This window comes from Leucopleurus acutus (genome assembly GCF_964270905.1).
Source record: "Leucopleurus acutus genome assembly, chromosome: 19".
Lineage (NCBI taxonomy): Eukaryota > Metazoa > Chordata > Mammalia > Artiodactyla > Delphinidae > Leucopleurus > Leucopleurus acutus.
The window spans coordinates 7,238,429-7,260,550 of NC_139161.1; the positions used below are offsets into that span (position 1 = coordinate 7,238,429).

General features: G+C 62.0%; 2 protein-coding genes across 2 annotated transcripts in view; one reads left to right on the plus strand and one right to left on the minus strand.

The window, feature by feature from the left end:
- The window catches only part of MYO15B (myosin XVB), a gene marked incomplete at its 5' end in the record, with an annotated part of 32,506 nt that extends 13,076 nt beyond the window's left edge, over window positions 1-19,430 (plus strand). Inside the window, 43 exon segments of the mRNA XM_082859878.1 lie at window positions 3,440-3,533; window positions 4,142-4,255; window positions 4,547-4,604; window positions 4,816-4,946; window positions 6,199-6,294; window positions 6,398-6,633; window positions 6,718-6,896; window positions 7,111-7,183; window positions 7,700-7,861; window positions 8,100-8,200; window positions 8,297-8,361; window positions 8,487-8,571; window positions 8,769-8,867; window positions 9,016-9,137; window positions 9,236-9,403; window positions 9,628-9,706; window positions 9,877-9,981; window positions 10,059-10,314; window positions 10,409-10,499; window positions 10,614-10,833; window positions 11,297-11,409; window positions 11,634-11,693; window positions 12,255-12,330; window positions 12,464-12,582; window positions 12,776-12,894; window positions 12,965-13,106; window positions 13,312-13,423; window positions 13,513-13,667; window positions 14,079-14,200; window positions 14,369-14,432; window positions 14,523-14,595; window positions 14,999-15,075; window positions 16,405-16,478; window positions 16,578-16,693; window positions 16,786-16,880; window positions 16,982-17,059; window positions 17,195-17,291; window positions 17,471-17,616; window positions 17,781-17,896; window positions 18,156-18,289; window positions 18,471-18,604; window positions 18,710-18,850; window positions 19,018-19,430. Of these exon segments, the coding sequence (XP_082716004.1) occupies window positions 3,440-3,533; window positions 4,142-4,255; window positions 4,547-4,604; window positions 4,816-4,946; window positions 6,199-6,294; window positions 6,398-6,633; window positions 6,718-6,896; window positions 7,111-7,183; window positions 7,700-7,861; window positions 8,100-8,200; window positions 8,297-8,361; window positions 8,487-8,571; window positions 8,769-8,867; window positions 9,016-9,137; window positions 9,236-9,403; window positions 9,628-9,706; window positions 9,877-9,981; window positions 10,059-10,314; window positions 10,409-10,499; window positions 10,614-10,833; window positions 11,297-11,409; window positions 11,634-11,693; window positions 12,255-12,330; window positions 12,464-12,582; window positions 12,776-12,894; window positions 12,965-13,106; window positions 13,312-13,423; window positions 13,513-13,667; window positions 14,079-14,200; window positions 14,369-14,432; window positions 14,523-14,595; window positions 14,999-15,075; window positions 16,405-16,478; window positions 16,578-16,693; window positions 16,786-16,880; window positions 16,982-17,059; window positions 17,195-17,291; window positions 17,471-17,616; window positions 17,781-17,896; window positions 18,156-18,289; window positions 18,471-18,604; window positions 18,710-18,850; window positions 19,018-19,077 (4,957 nt within the window). The 3' untranslated portion in view covers window positions 19,078-19,430.
- An 85-nt stretch (window positions 19,431-19,515) lies between these two features.
- The window catches only part of RECQL5 (RecQ like helicase 5), a 37,561-nt gene continuing 34,954 nt past the window's right edge, over window positions 19,516-22,122 (minus strand). The window contains exons 15-19 of the mRNA XM_082860215.1: window positions 21,259-21,800; window positions 21,007-21,100; window positions 20,584-20,802; window positions 20,287-20,356; window positions 19,516-20,198 (exon numbers count right to left, since the gene is read on the minus strand). Of these exons, the coding sequence (XP_082716341.1) occupies window positions 20,098-20,198; window positions 20,287-20,356; window positions 20,584-20,802; window positions 21,007-21,100; window positions 21,259-21,800 (1,026 nt within the window). The 3' untranslated portion in view covers window positions 19,516-20,097. The remainder of the gene's footprint in view (window positions 20,199-20,286; window positions 20,357-20,583; window positions 20,803-21,006; window positions 21,101-21,258; window positions 21,801-22,122) is intronic.

The window sequence follows — 22,122 nt, forward strand, 5'->3', positions numbered from 1 at the left end:
CTCATTACCTGCTAGGCCAGTCAAACCTGTGGTCTTGACTCCTTGACTGTTCTTTTCTCTAGTCTGTTCTCCACTCTGCAGCAAGAATACTCTTTTAAAAGCGTGAATCAGGTTGTGTGAGGCCCTGCCTACCTCTCCAGCCTCGACGTAGGCCGGACTTTTACACTCCAGGCTCTTTGGGCTTCGTGGTCCTACGATGCTCCCCTCACCCTTCTCGCCTCATTAGCTCCAGCCCCACTCACCCTTCACTGCCCGTCTTCACTCATCCATCCAACAGCTGTTGGTTGACCATCTTCTCCACCTACCCTGGGCCAGGTGCTGGCAACACAGGGAGGAAGGTGCAAGCATCTTCACACAGGCACAGGGATGGTGCCTTCCAGGCTAGCTGGGGAGTCAGATGCAGACAGTAAACCAGCTTCCAGTCGCCCCAAAGGGGATTGTTTAAGGACTGAGAACAAAATGAGGGCAGTGCCATGGACACCAGGGAAGCCTCGGAGAAGGGGGCACCCATCACCACTATATGTTTCCAAAATGTTTTCATCACCAGCGGGAACTCTATACCCATTCAGCAATGATGCCTCACTCTCCCTTCCCTCCCGCCCCTGGTAACCTCCAGTATGCTTTCCATTGCTGTGAATTTGCCTATTCTAGATATGCCGTCTAAGTTGACTCATACAAATTCCTTTTACACCTGGCTTACTGCACTAAGCATAGCGTTTTCAGGGTTCGTCCCTGTCGTAACATGTGTCAGAACTTCATGTCTTTTTTATGGCTGAAAATTGTTCCATTGTGTGGAGGGACCGCATTTTGTTTATCCACTTACCTGTCAGTGGGTTGTTTCTACCTTTTGGCTTATTGTGAATAAGGCTGCTATGAACACAAGTGTACAAGTAACTGATCAAGTTTCTGCTTTTGGTTCTTTTGGGTCTCTATCTGGGAGTGGAAATCCTGAGTTATATGGTAATTCTGTCTTTACCTTTCTGAGGAATTGCCAAACTGTTTTCCACAGTGGCCGCACCATTTTATATTCCTACCAGCAATGTGTGAAGGTTCCAATTTCTCTGCATCCTTGCCGATACTTGTTACTTTCTGCTTTTTAAATGATAGCCATCCTAGTGGGTGTGAGGTGGTATCTCATTGTGGTTTTGATTTGCATTTCTTTAATGACTAATGATGTTGAGCATCTTTTCATGTACTTCTTGGCCATTTGTGTATCTCTTTGGAGAAATATCTATTCAGGTCCTCTGCCTGCTTTTTTTTTTTCTTTGGGAATTTATTTATTTATTTATTTTTGGCTGTGTCGAGTCTTCGTTGCTGTGCGTGGGCTTTCTCTAGTTGCGGTGAGCAGGGGCTGCTCTTCATTGTGGTGCGCGGGCTTCTCATTGCGGTGGCTTCTCTTGTTGCGGAGCATGGGCTCTAGGTGCGCGGGCTTCAGTAGTTGTGGCACACGGGCTCAGTAGTTGTGGCTTGCGGTCTCAGTAGTTGTGGCTTGTGGACTCTAGAGCGCAGGCTCAGTAGTTGTGGTGCACAGGCTTAGCTGCTCCGTGGCATGTGGGATCTTCCCGGACCAGGGCTCGAACCCGTGTCCCCTGCGTTGGCAGGCGATTTCTTAACCACTGTGCCACCAGGGAAGTCCCCCTCTGCCTGCTTTTTAATTGGGTTGTTTATTTTTTTCATTGAGTTGTAGGAGTTCTTTATATGTTCTGGATATTAAACCTTTATCAAATGTGTGATTTGCAAGTAGTCTCCCATTACGTGGGTTGTCATTTCATTCTCTTTTTTAAATTAAAAATTTTTAATTTATTATTCATTTTTGGCTGCATTGGGTCTTCATTGCTGCACATGGGCTTTCTCTAGTTGCGGCAAGCGGGGGCTACTCTTTGTTGTGGTGTGCTGGCTTCTCATTGCGGTGGCTCGTCGTGTTGTGGAGCATGGGCTCTAGGCGCGCGGGCTTCAGTGGTTGTGGCACGTGGGCTCAGTAGTTTCGGCTCGCGGGCTCTAGAGCGTAGGCCCAGTAATTGTGGTGCACAGGCTTAGTTGCTCCACAGCATGTGGGATCTTCCCGGACCAGGGCTCAGAACCTGTGTCCCTGACATTGGCAGGTGGATTCCCAACCACTGCGCCACCAGGGAAGCCCTCTTTTCATTCTCTTGAAAGTGTCCTTTTATGTACAAAAGCTGTAGATTTATTTATTTTTTTATTGAAGTATAGTGATTTACGATGTTTCAGGTGTACAGCAAAATGATTCAGTTACAAATATATACATACATACATAATACATATATATACGCTTTTTCAGATTCTTTTCCATTATAGGTAATTACAAGATATTAAATATAGTTCCCTGTGCTATACAGTAGATCCTTGTTGTTTATCTATGTTATGTCTAGTAGTATACATAGATTTATTTTTAAATATTTATCATGCTCAGGGCTCCTTCATTGAGGAGTCTGGTCTTTCTTATATCTGGAAAATTCTCAAAGATATTGTCTCTTCCGGAATCTCCTGTTAGACTTCCAGTGAATGTTATTTTTTCATTTTTTAGAAGTTCTGCTTCTTAAATAATAATATGCCAGACTCTGTTCCAAACACACCTTTTAATTCATTTCATCTCATCGTGGGGCAGGCATTACAATACTTCTCAATTTAGAGATGATGAAAATAAAACACGGAGGTAAAGTAGGGAATTCCCTGGAGGTCCAGTGGTTAGGACTCAGCGCTTTCTTTCTTTCTTTTTTTTTTTTTTAATAAATTTATTTATTTTTGGCTGCGTTGGGTCTTCATTGCTGCGTGCAGGCTTTCTCTAGCTGCGGCGAGCGGGGGCTACTCTTCCTTGTGGTGCGCAGGCTTCTCATTGCAGTGGCTTCTCTTGTCACGGAACACGGGCTCTAGGCGCACGGGCTTCAGTAGCTGTGGCTCGTGGGCTCTAGAGCACAGGCTCAGTAGTTGTGGCGCACGGGCTTAGTTGCTCCGCAGCATGTGGGATCATCCCGGACCAGGGCTCGAACCTGTGTCCCCCGCAGGCGGATTCTTGACCACTGCGCCACTAGGGAAGTCCAGGACTCAGCGCTTTCACTGCCAGGGCCGGGTTTGATCCCTGGTTGGGGAACTCAGATTCCACATGCCATGCGGCGTGGCCAAAAAACAAAAGCAGATAAACCCCAGAGAGGTAAAGTAGCTTATCCAAGACGGCAGTGACTAAACGGCAGGGGAACGAGCCCGCGTGGTCGGCGCCAGAGTCCCAGATCTCGATCCTCGGGCACAGCAGCCTCTCAGTTTACCTGCTGGTCTTTCGAAGTGTTGTGTCCTTTCCCTGTTGCTTCCCTTCGGCAGCCGGGGGCTTCACTGGGGTCCGATTTTACATTCATGTCTTGGCTTGGAGGATTCAGGTATCGGGTGTGAGTTTGGACTCCTCACCAACCCCCTTCCTGGCCTCCAGGAAGTGGTACCTCCGGCGGCGGGCAGCTCTGGGGCAGCTGAACACCGTCCTGCTGGCGGGCCGGCGCCTGCTCTGGAGACAGCGGAGAGGGCAGGTGAAGCACATGGATGGGTCCTGCCCAGGGCAGCTCAGGGGAGAAGCCAGGCAGCCTTGCCGGCCACGTTGGCCAAATCCCGACAGTGTCCACCCTCCAAGTGCAGCCGCACGAGGACCGAGGTCTCGGAGACCATTGCTGGTGGAGCTCCTTCCGTCCCCCTCTGCCTGGCCAGGGTAGCCTGGGGCCTCCAGGAGGCTGTCACCTTCCTTCATGCCTGCCCACTGCCAGGGCCTGACTCTCCCCTGCTGGCTGGGGGTGCCTCCCATCCCCTCCAGGCCTCCCTTGGACTGTTCCCCTCTTGCCCTGTGACTCCAATCTGAGGGCCATAAAACAGCTCAAAGGTCAATGCCCACGTAATGCCCCACTCTCTGGCCCCTCCCTGGCTGGACTTTGTCCCTTGGGACCATTCCTTCCCTTCTTCCCTCCTCTTCCCGGTGCCCTGGCAGACGGGCAGAGACAGCCACAGCACTAAGGCTAGTGAGGGCTCTGGAGGGCTGGGGGCAGACAGCTGGCCCCCTGGGTCTGCACCCCTTCCTCCACTGGTGTGGGGTCCTCCTGGGAGGAGGAGGGGCAGCTGCACTGCTGCGTGGGGGAGGGGCCTCTAGGGAGCTCCTGGTGGCGCCTCACGGGGGCATCGTCTCCTCCTGCATCTCCCCCAACAGCTTGGGCATCGGTGCAGCTGGCACGGCGTCGGGGCCTCCAAGAAGGGGCCAAGCATGGTAGGTGGCCTGGAAGCTGGGTTGTGAGCCCGCTGAACCTGGCCTGGCTTGAGGGGGAGCGTGGGGTTCCAGGGGTGCCGAGATGGGTCCTGTTCCTCAGGCCCATCCATTGTCCCCCAAGAAGCGGCCTGGGGTGCTCTTGGTTTCCGTCTGGGGGCTTTATGTGTTTGAGTGTCCAGGACTAGAATCCTTGGGCTTTGGAGGGGAAGCTTACAGCCCTGGGGGTGAGGAGGGCCCCTGAGTTCCCATGCCCCTTCCCTTCATTCCTGGTCAATTGCTCCTCCCTGCTAGGAGCTGGGGCACTTGGAGATCCCGGCGGAGCTGGCTGTCATGCTGAAGACAGCGGAAGGTGAGTCCTGATGGGCATTGCTCTTGCCATGACCCCCTCCTGGGCGGAGGCTCTGTCCCTGTGGTCCCTCCCTCTGATGCTCTGGGTCCCCCCAGCTCACTGCCCGGCTCCCTCTGCACTGGAGCTGGGGGCTGATGCTGAGAGGTGGAGGCGGCGCCAGAGCCAGGCGCCTTACCTGGGCGTTTCTGGGCTGCCGCCTACGTCATCCCAGGCCATCGGCACACCCTGGCCGAGAGCATCACCGAGGCCATGCCCCCGGAAGTTCCTGCACGGCCCAGCCTGACCCTCCCACCCGACATCGACCAATTCCCCTTCTCCAGCTTCATCTCCATCGGCTTTCAGGTGGGCCCCCAGGCCTTAGCTCTACACGGCTGACGCCCACATCTCCCCAGACGTTAGCCCCCGTCAGGCAGAAGCTGTGTCTGTCCTTCTGTCTCCAGTCCCCTCCTCCCTCTCCTGTTGCGGGGCTGTGGATGCAACTGCGTTGCTCGGAAACCGTTGAACCTAAACGTGCTGCTGGTTACTTATCTGCAGTGCCACACCTTCGTTACACCTGTGGCACTGCCCTGCCATTGAAGCCATGTCGTTAAAGCATGTTGAATGACAAAGCAAAGTGTCCAGGCTACAGTGTTGGCGGCAAAAGCGGGATTCAAAACTGCACGTAGAGTACGATCCCAATTTTGTTAACAGGGAGGGTGGGGAGATGACGTGTGTACCTACACGTAGAACGTAAGATTAGAAACAAAGAGGCGAAAATGTTAACTGTGGTGTTATCTGGCAGTGGAATGTTAATGGTGGTTTTTATTCTTCATCCTTTTCCGTGTTTTCTGAGTTTTCCACATGCACGAGCTTTAGTCTCCTAATCAGAAGGAGTGATTGAGAGGTTTTTTTTTTTTTATATTTATTTATTTATTTGGCTGCGCCGGGTCTTAGCTGCGGCACACGGGATCTTCGTTGCCTGTGCAGGATCTTTAGTTGTGGCATGAGGGACCCTTTCTGGTTGTGGCATGCAGGATCTAGTTCCCTGACCAGGGATCAAACCCCAGCCCCCTGCATTGGGAGCGTGGACTTTTAACCGCTGGACCACCAGGGAAGTCCCAAGATGTATTTTTCTTTTAATAAATTTATTTATTTATTTATTTTTGGCTGCATTGGGTCTTTGTTGCTGCATGCGGCTTTCTCTAGTTGCGGTGAGCGGGGGCTACTCTTCGTTGCGGTGCGCGGGCTTCTCATTGCGGTGGCTTCTCTTGTTGCGGAGCACGGGCTCTAGGCACGCGGGCTTCAGTAGTTGTGGCTCGCGGGCTCTAGAGAGCGCAGGCTCAGCAGTTGTGGTGCACAGACTTAGCTGCTCCGCGGCATGTGGGATCTTCCCTGACTAGGGCTCGAACCCGTGTCTCCTACACTGGCAGGCGGGTTCTTAATCGCTGCGCCACCAGGGAAGCCCCCTGAGATGTATTTTTAAGATGGTTTTCCTCACCAGCCCCTCTTCCTCTCGCAGGGCGCGTGCTCCCTTGGGGCTCCCCCGCGGCTGTGTCTGGCAGGTCAGCACACAACAGCCCCTGCTCAGGCACCGTGTCGCCCTCCTTCCTTGCAGGAGCCATCCCTGCCCAGACCTGGGCAGCTGCTGACCAAACCCCTGACCCGGCTGGACAGTGACAACCCTCAGCATGCCCTGGATATCAACAAGGTGGTGAGTGACACACTGGGGAGGGGCAGGGTGGGCCCGTGCAAGGGGTGCTGGCCGGGCACCGGGAGCCCCGCACATGCTGCCTCCCCTCACCCTGTGTCTGCAGATGCTGCGGTTCCTGGGGGACGCGTCCTTGGAGCCCTGGCAGGAGCAGACCATGGGCCAGTACCTGGTGCGGCAGGGGCAGCGCCGGCCGGGGCTGCGCAACGAGATCTTCAGTCAGCTCGCAGCCCAGCTCTGGCACCAGCCGGACGAGCAGCAGAGGCAGCGTGGCTGGGCCCTCCTGGCTGTTCTGCTCGGCGCCTTCCCCCCAGTGTCCACCCTGCAGAAGCCGCTGCTCAAGTAAGGGCCCCGGCAAGTGGGGGCCCCATGGCTGTGCTCAGCGGGCCACCCCATACCCACGGCAGCCCTGTGCTGTGCCCGCAGATTCGTGTCCGACCAGGCCCCCGGGGGCATGGCAGCACTGTGCCAGCACAGGCTGCTGGGAGCCCTGCAGCAGACGCAGCGGGCCCCTGGGTCCGAGCGGGCCCACCCACCCACCCAGCTCGAGTGGACGGCCGGATGGAGGCAGGGCCGCATGGTGCTGGATGTCTTCACCTTCACCGGTGATGCCTGCCTCCTCTCGGTCCTCCCCAGGCCCATGCTGCAGCCTGCCCGGCACTCTCGCCCTCCCTCGGCCCCCTTCCCTCCTCAGCCCTCCCCATGTGACCCTGACCTCCCTGCTCTCCTGCTTTCGGAACCGCCACGGGACAGTATTCCCTTCCCGTCCGGGTGGACCCTGCTGTCCCTCACTCTTGCCCCTACCCCTCGTCCCTGCAGAGGAGTGCTTCTCGGCCGAGGTGGAGTCCTGGACCACAGGGGAGCAACTCGCCGGGCGGATTCTGCAGAGCAGGTGTGCAGGGCCTGGGATGGGCGAGCGCAGCCCACACTGGCCGTTGTCCCGTCTGCCTCCTGCTTTTCCTCATGCTCCCAGCCCGCTCTCCCGCCAAGCACCTCCTGCGGCTGCTCCAAAGCCAAAACCTGCTCCCCGGGGGGCGGGATGGGGGCGAGGGGGCGGGGCAGGTGGGCAGGGTCCGGACAGTAGACTCAAGACAGAGAGCAAGTAGAGAGTATACCTGCTAGATCTGGTCCAGGTTCTCATCAAATTGAATGAATAAATGCATCAGAGCCACTGTAGAAGTAGAGGGCTGTGAGTTGCAGATAAAGTAGAGGGCTGTGAGTTGCAGATAAAGTAGAGGGCTGTGAGTTGCAGATAAAGTAGAGGGCTGTGAGTTGCACTGGGTCCTCAGCCAGGTTCCTGTCCCCTTCCACAACCCCCTCCCCCCAGCCCACCCTCAGGTCCTTGTCCCTTCCGGATGGTCGTCCGCCTGGCTGACCACCCTCTGCTCCATGCCCTTGTCTCACCCAGAGGCCTGGATCCGCCCCCGCGTGGCTGGTCTGTGTCACTGCACTCTAAGGACTCCTGGCAGGACTTGGCTGGCTGCGACTTCGTGTTGGACCTGATCGGCCAGACCGAGGATCTGGGGGACCCGGCCGGTCCCCACAGCTACCCAATCGCCCCCCGTGGCTTGTAGGTGCCACCCACAGCACCCCTGGCCTGCTCCTGTCCCTATCCTGTCGTAGGTGACCCCCTCAGCCACCCTGTCATCCGCGGGGGTTCACAGGTGCTGCCACAGGCCCAGCCCGCCCGCCCCCAAGCCTCCGCCCACCGCAGGGGGGTGACCCCTACAGCAGCTTCTACACCTTGCCTCAACCTGGGAACCCCCCGGCCAGGGCATCTCCTCAGCTGGGCCCACTATCTCCTGCAGAGCCGAGGACATCCCCCCGGCCCCTGGCATCCAGGCCCCCTCACTGCCCCCAGGTCCCCCTCCAGGCCCAGCCCCAACTCTGCCCAGCAGGGGTCACACAGGTAAGGCTGGGAGTGGGCACACTGAGGTTGGCAGAGCGCTGGGAATGGGGGTGCCAGAGCCCCACGCCCCAGGCAGGTGACAGTAACCCTCCACAGGTGAGTCCCGGACCTCAGGGAGTCTGGATGGCTTCCTGGACCACCTCTTCTCCCCGTGCCTCAGCGTGAGTGTCCCGCACGCAGACCCCACCCCACTGCTGCCCCTACGCCCCTGGGGCCTCTGCTGCCCCTCCCATCCCTCCTAGGGCTCTAGCTCTGACCTTGGGACCTGTGATTTTTGTCCCTTCAGGATCTGGAGCAAGGCAGGGCTCTGAGTGGCCGCATGAAGGGAGGGGGCGCCATGGGGCCCATGCAGCAAGGCAGCTATCCCGTGGGTGAGTGCGGGGCTGAGCACCCAGGGCCTCCCTGCCCAGCAACACAGGCAAGCATGGCCTGGGATCCCCACGCAGCTGCAATCAGAGCTCTGGCTAGCACCCTGGTGGCCCGTACTCTTCTCTTTGCCTGGGGCTGAAGGGAGGCTGTCTGTGGGCCCAGGCAGGGACCGACCTGGGGGGGGGCCTTGTTCCCTCAGTGTACTCAGGGATGATGCAGATGCCCGGATACCAGCCAGCCATGATGCCTGCACCCGTGCCCATGATGCCAGCAATGGGGGCGGTCCCCGCCATGCCAGGTAAGGCTGGACTATAACCACTGTGTCCCTTCTCAGGTAGGGACTGGAGGAGGGAGGGTGTTGCCTGGGGCCTAGAGGGCACAGTGGGCAGAGGGCTGGGAGCTCAGCCATGGCGCTCGTCCACCCTGACTGCCTGCCATACTCGCAGCCGTTGTGGTGCCGCCACAGCCGCAGCCGCAGCCACAGCCACAGCCCCTGCTTCCCAGCGTGGACGCGAGGCAGCTGGCAGTCCAGCAGCAGAACTTCATCAACCAGCAGGCGCTGATCCTGGTGAGGGTGGGCAGGGCCCATGGATTGCCTAGTGGGTACAGACCTGTGGGGCGAGGCTAGGCCAGCTCTTACCTGGCACACCACCCTTCCCCCGTCAGGCCCAGCAGATGACCACCCAGGCCATGACCTTGTCCCTTGAGCAGCAGGCAAAGCAGCGCCAGGCCCAGGCCCCTGGAGCTGCCGCCCTGGCTCCACCCCCAGCCATCACCCCCAAGCCCAAGAAGACACCCACCCCCCAGAAGGAGCCAGAGCGTGACCTGGAACTGGTAGGTGCCTGCCTGAAGGTGAAGGGGCGAGGCCAGGCAGGTGGCAGGGCTGGGGCGGGGCAGCAGGCTCCAAGGCCACAGAAGTGGGAGACACGGCATGGGGGGTGTGGGGAGATGCAGAAAAGATGCTGCCAGGCTCCAGCCCCACGGATCTGAGCGGGTTTGCTCTGTGAGTGGCAACTTGTCTGGCAGGGCAGCTCCTTCTCTTTCCCCTCCTGCCACAGGAGACCTCACAGGAGGCTGAAAACAGGCCCCGGCGGCCCAAGAGCTTCCAGCAGAAACGGGACTATTTCCAGAAGTTGGGTGAGGGCCCTTGGGGTGGCAATCCCACACAAAAACTCAGCCACCGCCCCAGCCTGGCCAGGGGACGGCGGGGTGCACTCTATTCCTCCAGGTCAGTGTGGCCTGTCCAGGAGCCCAGACGGGCGGGCCAGGTGGAGAGTAATAGCGAGGGCCATTTGGGGCGTTTACAGGGCAGCAGCAGATCAAGGTGGAGGCAATGAGGCCTCCGGCCAAGGTGAAGATCCCCCAGGGGGAAGAGCAGGAGGAGGAGCCGGAAGAAGAGGAACCGAGAGCAGGTGGTGGGGAGCAGGGTGGGGGGGCAGGCTTTGTGGTTCTGCACAGGGTCTCACATCCTTCCTCTCTTTCTGGTCAGTGCCGTCACCTCCTCCTCCCCCAGTAGAGAAAAGGCCACTGACACGAGATGGGGCCAAAGCTGCACAGGAGGCTGAGGCTGAGCCAGACACAGAGGCGGGGCCTGGCGGTGGTCGCCGGCCGGCAGAGGGCAGAGCCGTGGTGCGTAGCTCGGACCCTAAGCCCCGGCGGGCAGAGCCCAGCAGGGAGATCCGCAACATCATCCGCATATACCAGAGCCGCCCAGGCCCCGTGCCCGTGCCCGTGCAGCCGCCCAGGTGCACCCCGGCGGTGGTGGGGAGGGGGAGGACGGCCAGGACTGCCCGCTGCCCAGAGTCACCGTGTGGACTCCTGACCTCTTCCTTCTCTCAGGAAGCCCCCCCAGATCTTCCTGAAGAAAAACAACCCTAAGGATGAGGCTCTGGCTAAGCTGGGGATCAGTGGTGCCTCCTCGCTGCCCTCGGTGAGGCCCCGTCCTGACCAGAGCGCGCTGCTCCGCGCCAGAGCCCTCCTGAGGCTCCCCGGGGGAGACCTGGCCGCTAGTCACAGCCTGTGTGTATTCTCCGTGCCTCCCCAGACGCTGTCCCCCAGCCCAGGGAAGGGCCCCCCACCAGCTGTGGCCCCTCGACCCGAGGGCCAGCCACGGCGTGTGCCCTCCAACTCCATCAAGGAGAAGCAGGGGCCCCTTCAAGAGCTGTTTGGCCAGAACCCACCCACTGCCCAGAGTCCCCTGCCTCCGCCAGCACCTCCACTGCCTCCACCCTTGGACCCAGCGACCCCTCCAGCTGAGCCGCACAGTGAGAAACCCCATATCCCCGGGTGGTGGGCTTTGTGGGGGGCAGGGGCAGGATTCCTAAGGGCCTCTCAGCGCTCATGGCCGAGGTCAGCTGCTCGCGCTTCCGGACTTTGGAGCCGTGGGTGAGGAGCCCCAGCTTCCGCGTTCCTGCGGGGGGCAGGGCGCGGGCACCCCTGGGGCCTGTCTGGCACGGAGGGACCGTCACGGGGCGTGGGCCTCGTCAGGAGTTTAGTGACCCCGCTGACGTGCTCGGGGGGGCCCACGCACGTCAGGGACAGTGGGGAACGTGGGAAGCTGGAGATGGAGGCCGGCGATGGGACGGAGCGGGGGGAGGGAGGCAGCGGAGGTGGACTGAGCTGGGCCACGTGGGGCCCTAGTGGGCCAGGGTCTTCTCTCTCCGTGCCTGCATCATTCCGGCTTGGGCAGCTCCTCGCCTGATGCCCTTCGGCCCCTCTATCCGCCAGGCTTTGTGGAGACCATGGGGGACCAGGGGATCTCCACCCAGCTGCTCGTGCCCTCGGGCAGCGTCTGCTTCTCCTACGCCAGCGCCCCCTGGAGGTTGTTCCTGCGCAAGGAGGTGGGCGCGAGGGCGGGCCGCAGCCTGGCCTCCCTGGGTGGGGGACGGGGCGCTGGCTGTAGGGGCGCCAGCCTGGGGCCCCAGCATCTCCTCTCCACACACAGACACTGGGGGCTGCGTCCCCAGCCCCACCTCCTCCGGCCCGGGAGGCAGAGGTGGGGCGGGAGGGGGGCTGGCGGGGGCACCGTCCGGGCGCACTCTCACTCGCCCCTGCCCTCGCCCAGGTGTTCTACCCCCGGGAGAACTTCAGCCACCCCTACTGCCTCAGGCTCCTCTGTGAGCAGGTGAGAGCCCAGCCCACCTGGGACCTGTACCGGCAGGCCGCCCCCACCCCAGGCAGGAGAGCAGCCCCGCTTGCGGGGACGCTGGTGTGTTTCAAGCCCTGCCTTCGTTTATTTAATCCTCCCAACATCCCTCAGAATAAGGGCCATTTTTGACTTATGACGAGGATTAAAAATAAAGCGTATACAGCACCCACCACAGGCCTGGCTCACAGCAGGCGCTCGCTCGTGCTTGTCCCTTTGCCGCCTCTAGCTGCGCCACGCTTGTGTCTCTTCTCCCCAGTTCTACAGTAGCTGCCCCCCTCCCCCTCCCCCAAGTCCCGTGTTCCTTCAGGGAAGCTTATCTCAGCTGACAGAGGAGCAGCAGCCCAACTAGTGCCGGCAGCTTGGGGGAGGCAGGTGGGAGCTCCGGGTGGACGTGGCCCTGGGCTTGGAAGGCCAGGCATCCCTCCCTGCTCCACCCACGTGCCTATGGGGCTCTCTAGCTTTTCCTCCATGCGTGGCTGCTTCTGGGGTGGGCTGTGGCCTCAGGACCTGGTGGTGACCGCCTGGCTTTGCCCCCAGATCCTGAGGGACACCTTTGCGGAGTCCTGCATCCGGATCTCCCAGGACGAGAGGCACAGGATGAAAGACCTGCTGCGTAGGGTCCAGGGACCCTGGAGTCAGGGAGCCAGAGTGCTGGGGGTTGGGCCTGCCCAGAGGGAGGGAGTAGACTCCAGGGTCCCCGCTGTGAGGGAGCCTGAGGACGGCCTGGGGCCATTTCTGCCCAACAGGAGACCTGGAGGTGGGCCTGGACTCCCTGGACACAGCTGAGGACAGTGTCAAGAAGCGCATCGTGGTGGCCGCCAGGGACAACTGGGCCAATTACTTCTCCCGCATCTTCCCCGTCTCGGTCAGTGAGGCTGGGGATGGTAGCGCCCAGGGCTGGAGGCCAGCTTGGCCTTCCGCAGCAGGATTAGAGCTGGGGGTGGGCTGGGCCCCAGTGGAACCAACGAAGAATAGCACTGGCCTGAGCAGCCCCAGGGTGTCTCGGCCGGTGGCGGGGAGCCCGGAGCCTGTCCGTGAGCCAACCACCTTCCGGGCAGGGCGAGGGTGGCAGCGACGTGCAGCTGCTGGCCGTGTCCCACCGGGGGCTGAGACTGCTCAAGGTGACCCAAGGCCCCAGCTTCCACCCCGACCAGCTGAAGACTCTCCGCTCGTACAGGTGAGCCTGGGCTGGGGTGTGGCGTGGGCCGGCGAGACGGCCCCCAGCTCACGCCCCACCCTCTGCACAGCTTTGCTGAGGTACTGGGCGTGGAGTGCCTGGCTGGCTCCACCCTGGAGCTGTCCCTGAAGAGTGAACGGCTGCTGCTGCACACAGTCCGGGCGGGAGCCGTCAAGGCCATGGTTGAGCTGCTCCTGAGCGAGCTCAGGAAGGCAAGTGCGGGCCGGCAGGGCGCCGGGCGGGGGGCCTCCAGCACCGCTGCGTCATACCCCGTGCCGTCAGCCAAGCTCCTTCAAGCTGCCTGGGGTGGGGCTGGAACTTGGGGGCGCTTGGTGGAGAGTGACGCCAACGGGGGAGCAGGTGGGACGGGCAGGACGGAGTCATAAGCAGGCTGGCCGCTCTCCCGCCCGCCTGCAGGACTCCGGCTACGTCATTGCCCTGCGAAGCTACCTCACTGACGACCACAGCCTCCTCAGCTTCCAACGGGGGGACCTCATCAAGCTGTTGCCGGTGGCCGCTCTGGAGCCAGGTATCCCCGGGGCAAGCAGGGCGGCTGGCACCCGGCGGGCGGGCAGAGGGCCCAGGAGGTGAGGCACCGTCCTTGGATGCTTCCCGCAGGCTGGCAGTTTGGCTCCACCGGGGGCCGATCCGGACTCTTTCCTGCTGACATAGTGCAGCCGGCTGCTGCTCCGGACTTTTCCTTCTCGATGGAGCAGAGGAATGGCCGGCACAAGAGTCAGCTGCGGCACGGAGAGTGGGATAAGGCGTCGGAGGTGAGGAGGACGGGAGCCGCCGAGGCGAGGCCTAACTAGGAGTCGAGGAAAGAAAGGGCTCGACTGCCCCAGAGCGGCGGAGGGCCACCCCACGCCTGGTGGGCAGCGCTTGGTCTGATGCCGCCTCTCTGTCCGCTCCCGATGTCTTGTCCTGTCTCCCCAGCAGGGCTGGGCGGTCTGCCTCTCGTGTGGCCCTCGTGGTAGCTAGTTCAGCGCCACCTGGAAGGTGCTCAATAAACAGCTCTTGGCTGTCCCGGCTTCTGGTGGTGTGCTCACTGCAGCTACTCTGCCTGCTTCTCTTGGGCTGGGCTGGGGCGGGGGCTTGGGCAGGGCCGCTGGACAGGCCAGGGGACACTCAGGGGGCGCTAGGTCTCCTGTGCTCCTAAGTTCCCCACCCACCCCTGGAGCCAGGCACACAGTGACAACTTGGCCACCAGCCCGTCCCCGTCTGTGGCCTGCGTCACCCTGCCCACGGACTCCGACTACACCATGCAGGAATTTGCCCTGCGCTACTTCCGGAAGCCCCAGACTCTGTGAGTGCCCTGGGCCCGCCCCATGCCTGCCCATCCTCAGTGTCCCTGAAGTGGGACACTCCCTGCTCAGAGTCACCGGGCCAGGGCTCTTAGCACCCTCCCTACCCAGCCTGGGATGGGGGTGGGAGGGCTGAGCAAGTGGGGCTGTCCTCCCCTCCGCCCCCTCAGGCTGGGCCAGACAAGTGAAGATGCCAAGAGGAAGGCCATGGCCAGCCTGGTGCAGTACAGCAAGGTAAGGGGGACGGTGGGGAGGAGCCGGGACAGCAGACCTGGCCCCTGGCCCCCATGGCCCCAGACCCACAGGCAGCCTCTTTGGCCGCAGGCTCCCATCCAGGCATCACTCATCAGCATCAGTGACGAGGACGTGAACAGGCGGGCCGTGGGAAGCTTCCAGGGTAAGTAGCCACGGTGTCCTGGGTCGCCATGTCTGCAGTGCCCGGGACCCAGGCACCTGGTCGCCTTCTGTCCTTGAGTTCGCCGACTCGGGGAAGCTCACCGGTGTCTCCTATACCACGTGGCCCTCACCCACTTCTACTCATGCCCAGGGGGTGTGGGTTGTGTGGAGTCTGGGCTGGAAGGCAGCGGTAGGTCTGGCTTGCCGTGCGCTTGGTGTAGCCCTGGGTGGCCACAGGGTCTCTCTGAACTCTTGTCTCCTCGTCGTCGGTACAGCTGAGACTGCTGCTCCGCCTGGCTCACACGCATTCTGAGAGCAAGGCATGAGATGGCCCTGCACAGCGACAGCACGAGCCAGGGCCAGGCCCCCAGCCCAGCTCACCGTGCTTTTCATCCTGCCCGCAGCTCTGATGCAGTTTATGGGGGACCAGTCCAAGCCCCGGGGCAAGAACGACCTGGATCTCCTCTACGGGCTGCTGAAGGTAGGAAAGTGAGCCGGAAGCTGTGGGGAGTCAATGAGCCCTGAGGGCCCCTTCCTGTCCTCCTGCCTGGGCCTCCATGGGACCCCGTGTCCCCTGGTCACTATACATTCAGAGAATCCAAAATTAGTTATCGAGCACCTACGTGCTGGGGGCAGGGCAGTGCACCAAGCAGGCCAAGTCCCTGCAGAGCTTACAGCCTGGTTAGAGGAGACACTCAGTAAACCCTGAGGCAACGTGTCCAGGGCAAAGAGTGCTGTGCAGAGTGATAAAGCAGGGGAGGGGCTGCTTCAGTGCAGAAGGCTTGGTGACAAGGTGACCCTGGAGCAGACCTGAAGAAGGCCAGCGAGTGAGGCACGTATGCATGGGGGCAGGGCATGGGGGCACGCACACAGGCAGAGGCGGGGGTGAGCCTCGGCCCCAGCAAGTCCAGTGTGGCTGGAGCCCAGTGAGCAAGGGGGAGAGTGGAGGCGAGGACCAGGAGGGACAGAGGGTCCGGGTCACGGGAGGCCTTGTGGTCCACTGTCAGGACTTGGATTTTTCGAGATCTGGGAAAACACTGGAGGGTTTTGAGGAGAGACGTGGCTTACATCTCGTGGGGTCGCTCTGGCGGCTGTCTGCGATTCTGGGAGTTTAAGGGCAAGGAGAGGGTTCCTGCCACAATCCCAGGTGAGACGTGGCTGGCCCAGGCCCAGAGGCAGCAGCAGAGGGGAGAAGAAGGACCCCAAGCAGCAGGGTTTGCTGTGAAGCGCACGTGGGGTGTGAGAGCGAGGGGCCGAGGGGGACACGGGGGCCTAGGCCAGAGCAATGCTGGTCGCCACAGGAAGCCTGAGTGAGGATGGGGCCAGCCTGGTGGAGGAATCTGTTGGGGATGCATGAAGTCTGAAGTCCCAGTCTTCCAAGTGGAAGGTCTGGGCTTCATGGGAGAAGTCTGGGCTGGAGGCAGGCACTGGGAGTCATCAGCAGACAGAGGCCCAAGGGCACTGCAGCCCTTAGGAGTCAAGGAGATGAGAGGGTCAGCAGAGATGACTAAGACAGAGGGACCAGAGAAAGAGGACAGGGCCGAGCACAGCCTGGAAGCAGGTAAAGACGGCGACTTAGTTGAGTGGCCAGTTGTGCACATGCTATTAAGCCGAGTGAAACCAAGGCCGAGAGATGACGGTGGCCTGTCACCTCTGTCACCCTGTCACCTCTGTCACCCTGACTTGGCCCCCAGCCCACGCCACTGGCAGGACTTCTCCGACTTCAGATCCCACGCCATCCCTCACTCCACTGCACTGCACTGCAGCTCTGCCCCCGACCCGCTGCCCCCTGCCCTTCCTCTCCCCACAGCTGTGCCAGGAGGAGAACCTCAGGGATGAGATTTACTGCCAGGCCATCAAGCAGATCACAGGACACCCCCGGCCGTGAGAGTGGGGGACGGGCGGGGGTCGGTGGCGGGCCTCTCAGGGGCAGCCCGAAGTGCTGCTGCCCGGCCGGCCCAAAGCCCAGGCTCTGCCCTGCAGGAGACTCTGCGCTCGAGGGTGGACTTTCCTCAGCCTCCTCACAGGCTACTTTGCCCCATCAACCGCGCTGATGCCCTACGTGACCAGGTTTCTGCAGCATTCGGCCCTCAGCCAAGGTGCCGGGGGCAGGGGCTTCCAGGCTGGGGTCTCGGCTGCTTGGGGAGGGGTTTGGGGATGCTCATGACCCCAGCCTGGCTCCTCTCTGCAGAGCTGGCCCGGCGCTGCCAGGGGCACCTCCAGCACACGGTCAAGTACGGGGGGCGCCGGCAGCTGCCCTCCCCGGGCGAAATGCAGGCTTTCCTGGTACGGGGGGTGCAGGCGGCTGGGTGTTCTGGGGCTCCCTCTGGGTGGGGGGGCCGGGGCCTCTGCCCACTGGGGGGCTGACCCCGTACCTACTTTGGCAGAAAGGACAAGTAGTCCACCTGCTCCTAATTCACCTGCCCGGGGGTGTGGAGTACAAGACCAACACCCACACTTTCACGGTGAGCACAGGGACACAGAGGAGGGGCTGGGGAGACCCAGGGAAGCCATGGGCATCAGTTCTGGGGACATCCCTCCCCTGCTGCAGCCTCCTTCCCTCCCCAGCACCCCCGTCACGGCCCTGTCCGCATGTCCAGGTGGCAGCAGAAGTACTGGAGGAGATGTGTGGGCAGATGGGCATCACGGACCCCCATGAAGTGCAGGAATTTGTCCTCTTCCTCATCAAAGGGGAAGGTAGGCCACCTGGCCTGGGGAGGAAGCGTGGCCCGGCTGGACTCAGGGACGTGGCCTTGCCTGCCAAGTCCGCTCTTCTGGCCCCGGGGGAGGCAGCTCCCACACTGGGGCTGGCAGGGTTGTGGGCGGGGCTGGCCCCGGGCGGCAGGGCAGGCTGTGGACCCAGGCTCCCCGCGCAGGCCAGCTGGTGCGGCCCCTGTGGCCCCGGGAGTACCTCAACAGCGAGGTGGTGGGTCTGGACGTGAGCCTGCACAGCCGGCGGCTCGGCTGGGAGACCCCGCTGCACTTCGATAATCCCACCTACGTCAGCACCCACTACGGCCAGGTCAGCCCCACTCGGCCCCGCGCTGCCGCGCCGCTGGTGGTTGGAACCTCGGCTGCAGCTTGAGGGAGAGTCCCTCCCTGGGTGGGGGGAGGGCTTGAGGCCCAGGAGCCACCCACTAGGTGGGGCTTTGGGGCACAGCTGCCCCCTCACTGCTCCCCCCTCAGGTGCTGCGGGACTACCTGCAGGGGAAGCTGCTAGTCAGCGCCCAGGAAGATGCCCGACTTGCCAGGCTGGCTGCCTTGCAGCACCTCAGCAGGAACCACGAGGAGCCCCCCTCAGAGTGAGTGTGAACACAGCCCTCACGCCTCCTGTCACCCCACCACCCCTACCCCCTCCTCCAAGGTCAAGGCCACTTGTACCCTTTGTGGCCCTAACCAAATGGGGGCTGGGTACACCTGCCCACCCCCCCACGCTCCTCAAGGGCAGAACCCACGCCTCATTCATGTGTCTGGATCCCCGGTCTCACCCACGGTAGCCACTGGTTCATCTACTTAGCACCTGCTGTATGCCCAGCTTTGACTGACCAGGCTGTGTCCTAGGCAAGACCTACTGGCTTACTTGCCAAAGCGGCTGCAATGTCAGATGAACGTGGCCGCTGTGAAGAGCCTGATGGGCCAGGAGCTGCGGCAGTTGCAAGGATGCAGCTCTCAGGACGCGCAGATCAGCTTCATAGGTGGGTCTGGGGCTAGGAGGCAGCTGGGGCAGAGGCGGGAGCCCCAGCAAGGAAGGGGAGAGGGTGGAGGGGCTGAGGAAGCTCTCCACCTGCCCTGCCCTCTCCTCTGTCCTGGGGGCAAAGTCCGGCAGGTCCCAGGGCCCCAGCGGTCAGAACTCCTGCTCTACCCCTCCATCCGCAGAGGCCGTGAGTGAGCTGCCCCTCTTTGGCTACACTGTCTACATGGTGCTGAGAGTGAGCAAGCCGGCCCTGCCCAGCCCTGGCCTGCTGGGGCTGAACCGCCAGCACCTCATCCTCATGGACCCCAGCTCTCAGGTGGGCCAGGCTCCTGGGCCACTTGTCTCCCACCACCTCCACCGACCCCTCCCCCAGAGGAACCAAGCTCCGCTCTCTCTCCCCGTCCCCCCTCCCCGCCCCCAGGACCTGTGCTGCTCCATCGCCCTGAGGGACCTGCAGCGGCTCCGCGTGCTGAGCCCACTGGGGCCTGAGGACTCCCCTGGCCTGGAACTCAACTATGGCTCGGCTGACAACCCCCAGACCATCTGGTTTGAGCTGCCGCAGGTGGGTGGCCTCTGCGCCCTGAGAAGGTGGCAAGCGCCTCACCCAGGCCTGGTGTGCCCGGGAGCCTGGGCCCAGGCCTCTGCCCACTGCTCCGGCGTGGTGGGGCTGGGGGCAGAGGCAGGGGGCTGGCTGGGGAGCCCTGGCCTCACATGCCTGTGCCCGCGCAGGCCCAGGAGCTGAAGCACACCATCACCTTCCTGCTGGACCGCAACTCTCCTTCCACTTAGTGGCCGGGCTTCACCCAAGAGGAGTGGGGGAGGGGCAGAGACGAGGACAGGAAGCCTCTCTGGCCAAGTCTCACCCGGACAGTCTCCTTTGGGTGCTGTCAGGCCAGTCTGGCCTGGACTTCACCGCTTGGTTCTGGAACCTGCTGCAGCACAGCCCAGCTGGCCCACGGGGAGGGGCTGCTATAGTGACTTCAACTGGGAAAGAGTCATGAGACTCCCTCTGGGGTGGGCCTGGGCCTGAGCCTGGGGTGGGCGCTGCAGGAACTTGGCTTGGGCGTCCGATGTTGCCCAGTCTGGGGGAGATGCCCACCTGGGCCCTGGCCCGACACGAGCATAAGCCCAGCCCCGGGAGCAGCAGCTGCTGAGGAAATAAAACTCCTGAGAGAACAGGGCTGTGTGCGTGTGCACGAGAACCAACAGGACTTTATTCCCCTGGTAACTGTCGAAGCCCCACCTGGCCTTCCCGGCCAGGGGCTGAGAGGGAGCAGGGCCTGGCTGCTGCCCGTCTTCCCATGAGCTCTGCACCTGGGTCGGGCTGGAGGCTGGCATCGCGAGGGAAGACGGTGGTGGGGGCGGACCTGGGGCCAGCCCGGGCTCTTTCTGAGTAGGCCCCAAGGCCTCGGACCGGTGGGCCTCGCCCCCGGCTGAAAACATGCTAAGTACATGAGGTGGAGGGACCTTCCTTCTGTTCCTCTGGCAGCAGCCACACCACCTGTCACTTTCTGATCTGTGGATCTGGCCCAGAAAACCCAGCCACGAGGGCCGGGGAGGCAGGGAGGCTAGGAGAAAGAGGACCTCAGGCTTCGCGAGCAAAGAGAAAAGTGGGCTGACCTCTGACCTTGATTTGGGAGGTGTCCAGGCCCATTTCCAAAGCAAGGCATGGCTGGAAGGGTGAAGAGCCTGAGAGCAGACGATGTCCCAGCAGCAGCAGGCCGCCCACCTTCCCCGTTACTGAGCGAGGCCCGGGCTGGGCCGCGGTGGAGTCCGGGGAGGACGCCGGCCCCATCGGGCAGCTCTCGGTCATCTCTGCAGGCCACACAGGCCGTGCCAGTCAGCTTCACTCTCGCACCGGGCTCGGCCGTGGAAAAACTGCTTGATGACGTTCTGGGCCTCTTCTTTCACTGGATTCGGGATGGGGGAGCATGAGAGCCAGTCTCCCCACTACAGGGCCCCCACAAGCACCTCCCGGCTGGTGACGCAGGCACTCACCGCTCCTTCCCGGAGACGGATTCTGGGTCAGCGAGTGTGAGAGGTGGCGGGCGAAGGCTTTAAACAGCTCCTGGGGACAGAGCGTGGAGAGGAGCAGAGTGCGCAGAACCTCACCCTGCTCTGAGCGACCCACAGCTGCGACCCAAGACCGAGGCAGACCCAGGGAGCGGGAGCGGGCCTCTGGACTGGCCTGCTTCCGCCCTGCTTTTCACTGGGGCTCACGCTCCCTACCCACCCACGCACTGCACCCAAGTGCCCCAGGCTCAGGGGAGAACAGAGCCCATGCACCTACCCTACCTTGGACGCAAACTTGCCCTCCTTGTAGAAGGGGGTCAGACACTTGACCACGATGTTCGCAGCCTCCTTCAGCGAGATGCCAGGAGCCAAGAGCTGGCAGGAGCCTTGAGGCTTCACGCTGCCCCGATCGCTGGCTGAGACGCTGCCCTTGGTCTCAGCTAAGATGGGGACCTTGGCTGAGGGGCATGGCCTCTTCTGAGCCTGGCTCTCTGGGTTCTCCTGGGCAAGGCCACAGTGGAGGGTCACTCTTGGGCTCCCTGTTACTGGCCCCTCCCCTCCTGGAAGACTGGGCCTCAGTACCTCCTGGCTCCCTCTAGCCCAGCCCATCTGCCCTGGGATGTGGAAAGAAGACATGATTTTCCCAAACCCCTACCCAGAGCAGACACCAGCCTGGTAGACAGGTATCTTCCCCCCTCTCAGTACCTGCTGGGGTCTGGGCCGCTTGCCTCTCTGTGCCTCCTTTGTGGGGGTGGGCTGGCCTTCTGGGGGCCTCTGGTCTCTGAGCAGCAGGCAGGCACTGGCCGGAAGGGAGAGCAGGCGTCAGAGCTCCAGATGCCAGCCGCGCCCTCAGCCCAGGTGGCCCAGTGAAGCCCATCGTGGGAACACGCCCCGAGCTTCAGAGGCCCAGTTAGCAGAGGGGATCCTAGAGGATTCCAGGACTGCCCGTGACCTCACCTTGGCCCCTCCTCGGAGCACTCCTCGGTCTGGGGGTGGGCAGCCAAATGTCCCATGGCTCCATCCTCCTCCCCTGTGCACTTCTCTGGGGCCGTCAGGGGTCCCCGCGCCCCGTCACGGGAAGGGCTGGCACCTTCTGCCCCTGGGGCTGAAGTGAGCGGAGGAGAGCTCTCGGTCCTTTGGTAGAAGAAGCGGGCAATGTTCTGGGAGTCCTTGAGGGCCGCTGCGGCCAGGAGTTGCTGCTTCTTGCCGACCCGGGCCTTGGCAGTAGGACTGCCCGGAGAAGGGCCTTTTGCCTTCTTCTCGGGGGAGGGCGCCCCACAATGAGCACCGCTCCCGGGGGCCTCTGCTCTGGGCCCAGGGAGGGGCTCAGCGCGGTCCTCATCCTGGCGGCCACGGGGCTGGCCGGGCGGCTCCTGCTCGCCTCCTTGCACCGGCCGGGGGTCTTGCTCTTTGAGCCGCGTCTTCTCCATCAGCTGAGGGGCCGTCTGGAATGTGCAGGAGCCTTTCGGGAAACCAGCTCCCACCCGCTTGGGTTTGAGCTGTGAGGAGGAGAGAGGCTTCTGACCCCAGGTGCCTCCAGGGCACTCTCTAGAGGGCCCAGGGATGGCTGCGTGGGTGGGGCTCCTGGGAGTGGGGGCGGGAAAAGCTGGGCGGGACAAGGCTTGGGGGTCGGGCTGGCGAGACAGGCGCTGTGGGGGGCTGCAGAGGCGTAGCTGGCAGAGTACGGAAGCGCGAAGGCCTGCCCTGGGGCGCCCTAGGGCCAGGGCTGTGATGCCAGGAGAGCAAGGACTATGCCCTCGCTGAGGGCAAGGGGCCGTGGCGCCTTTCCTGGACCCAGGTTTGGGGGGAACACCAGGACGC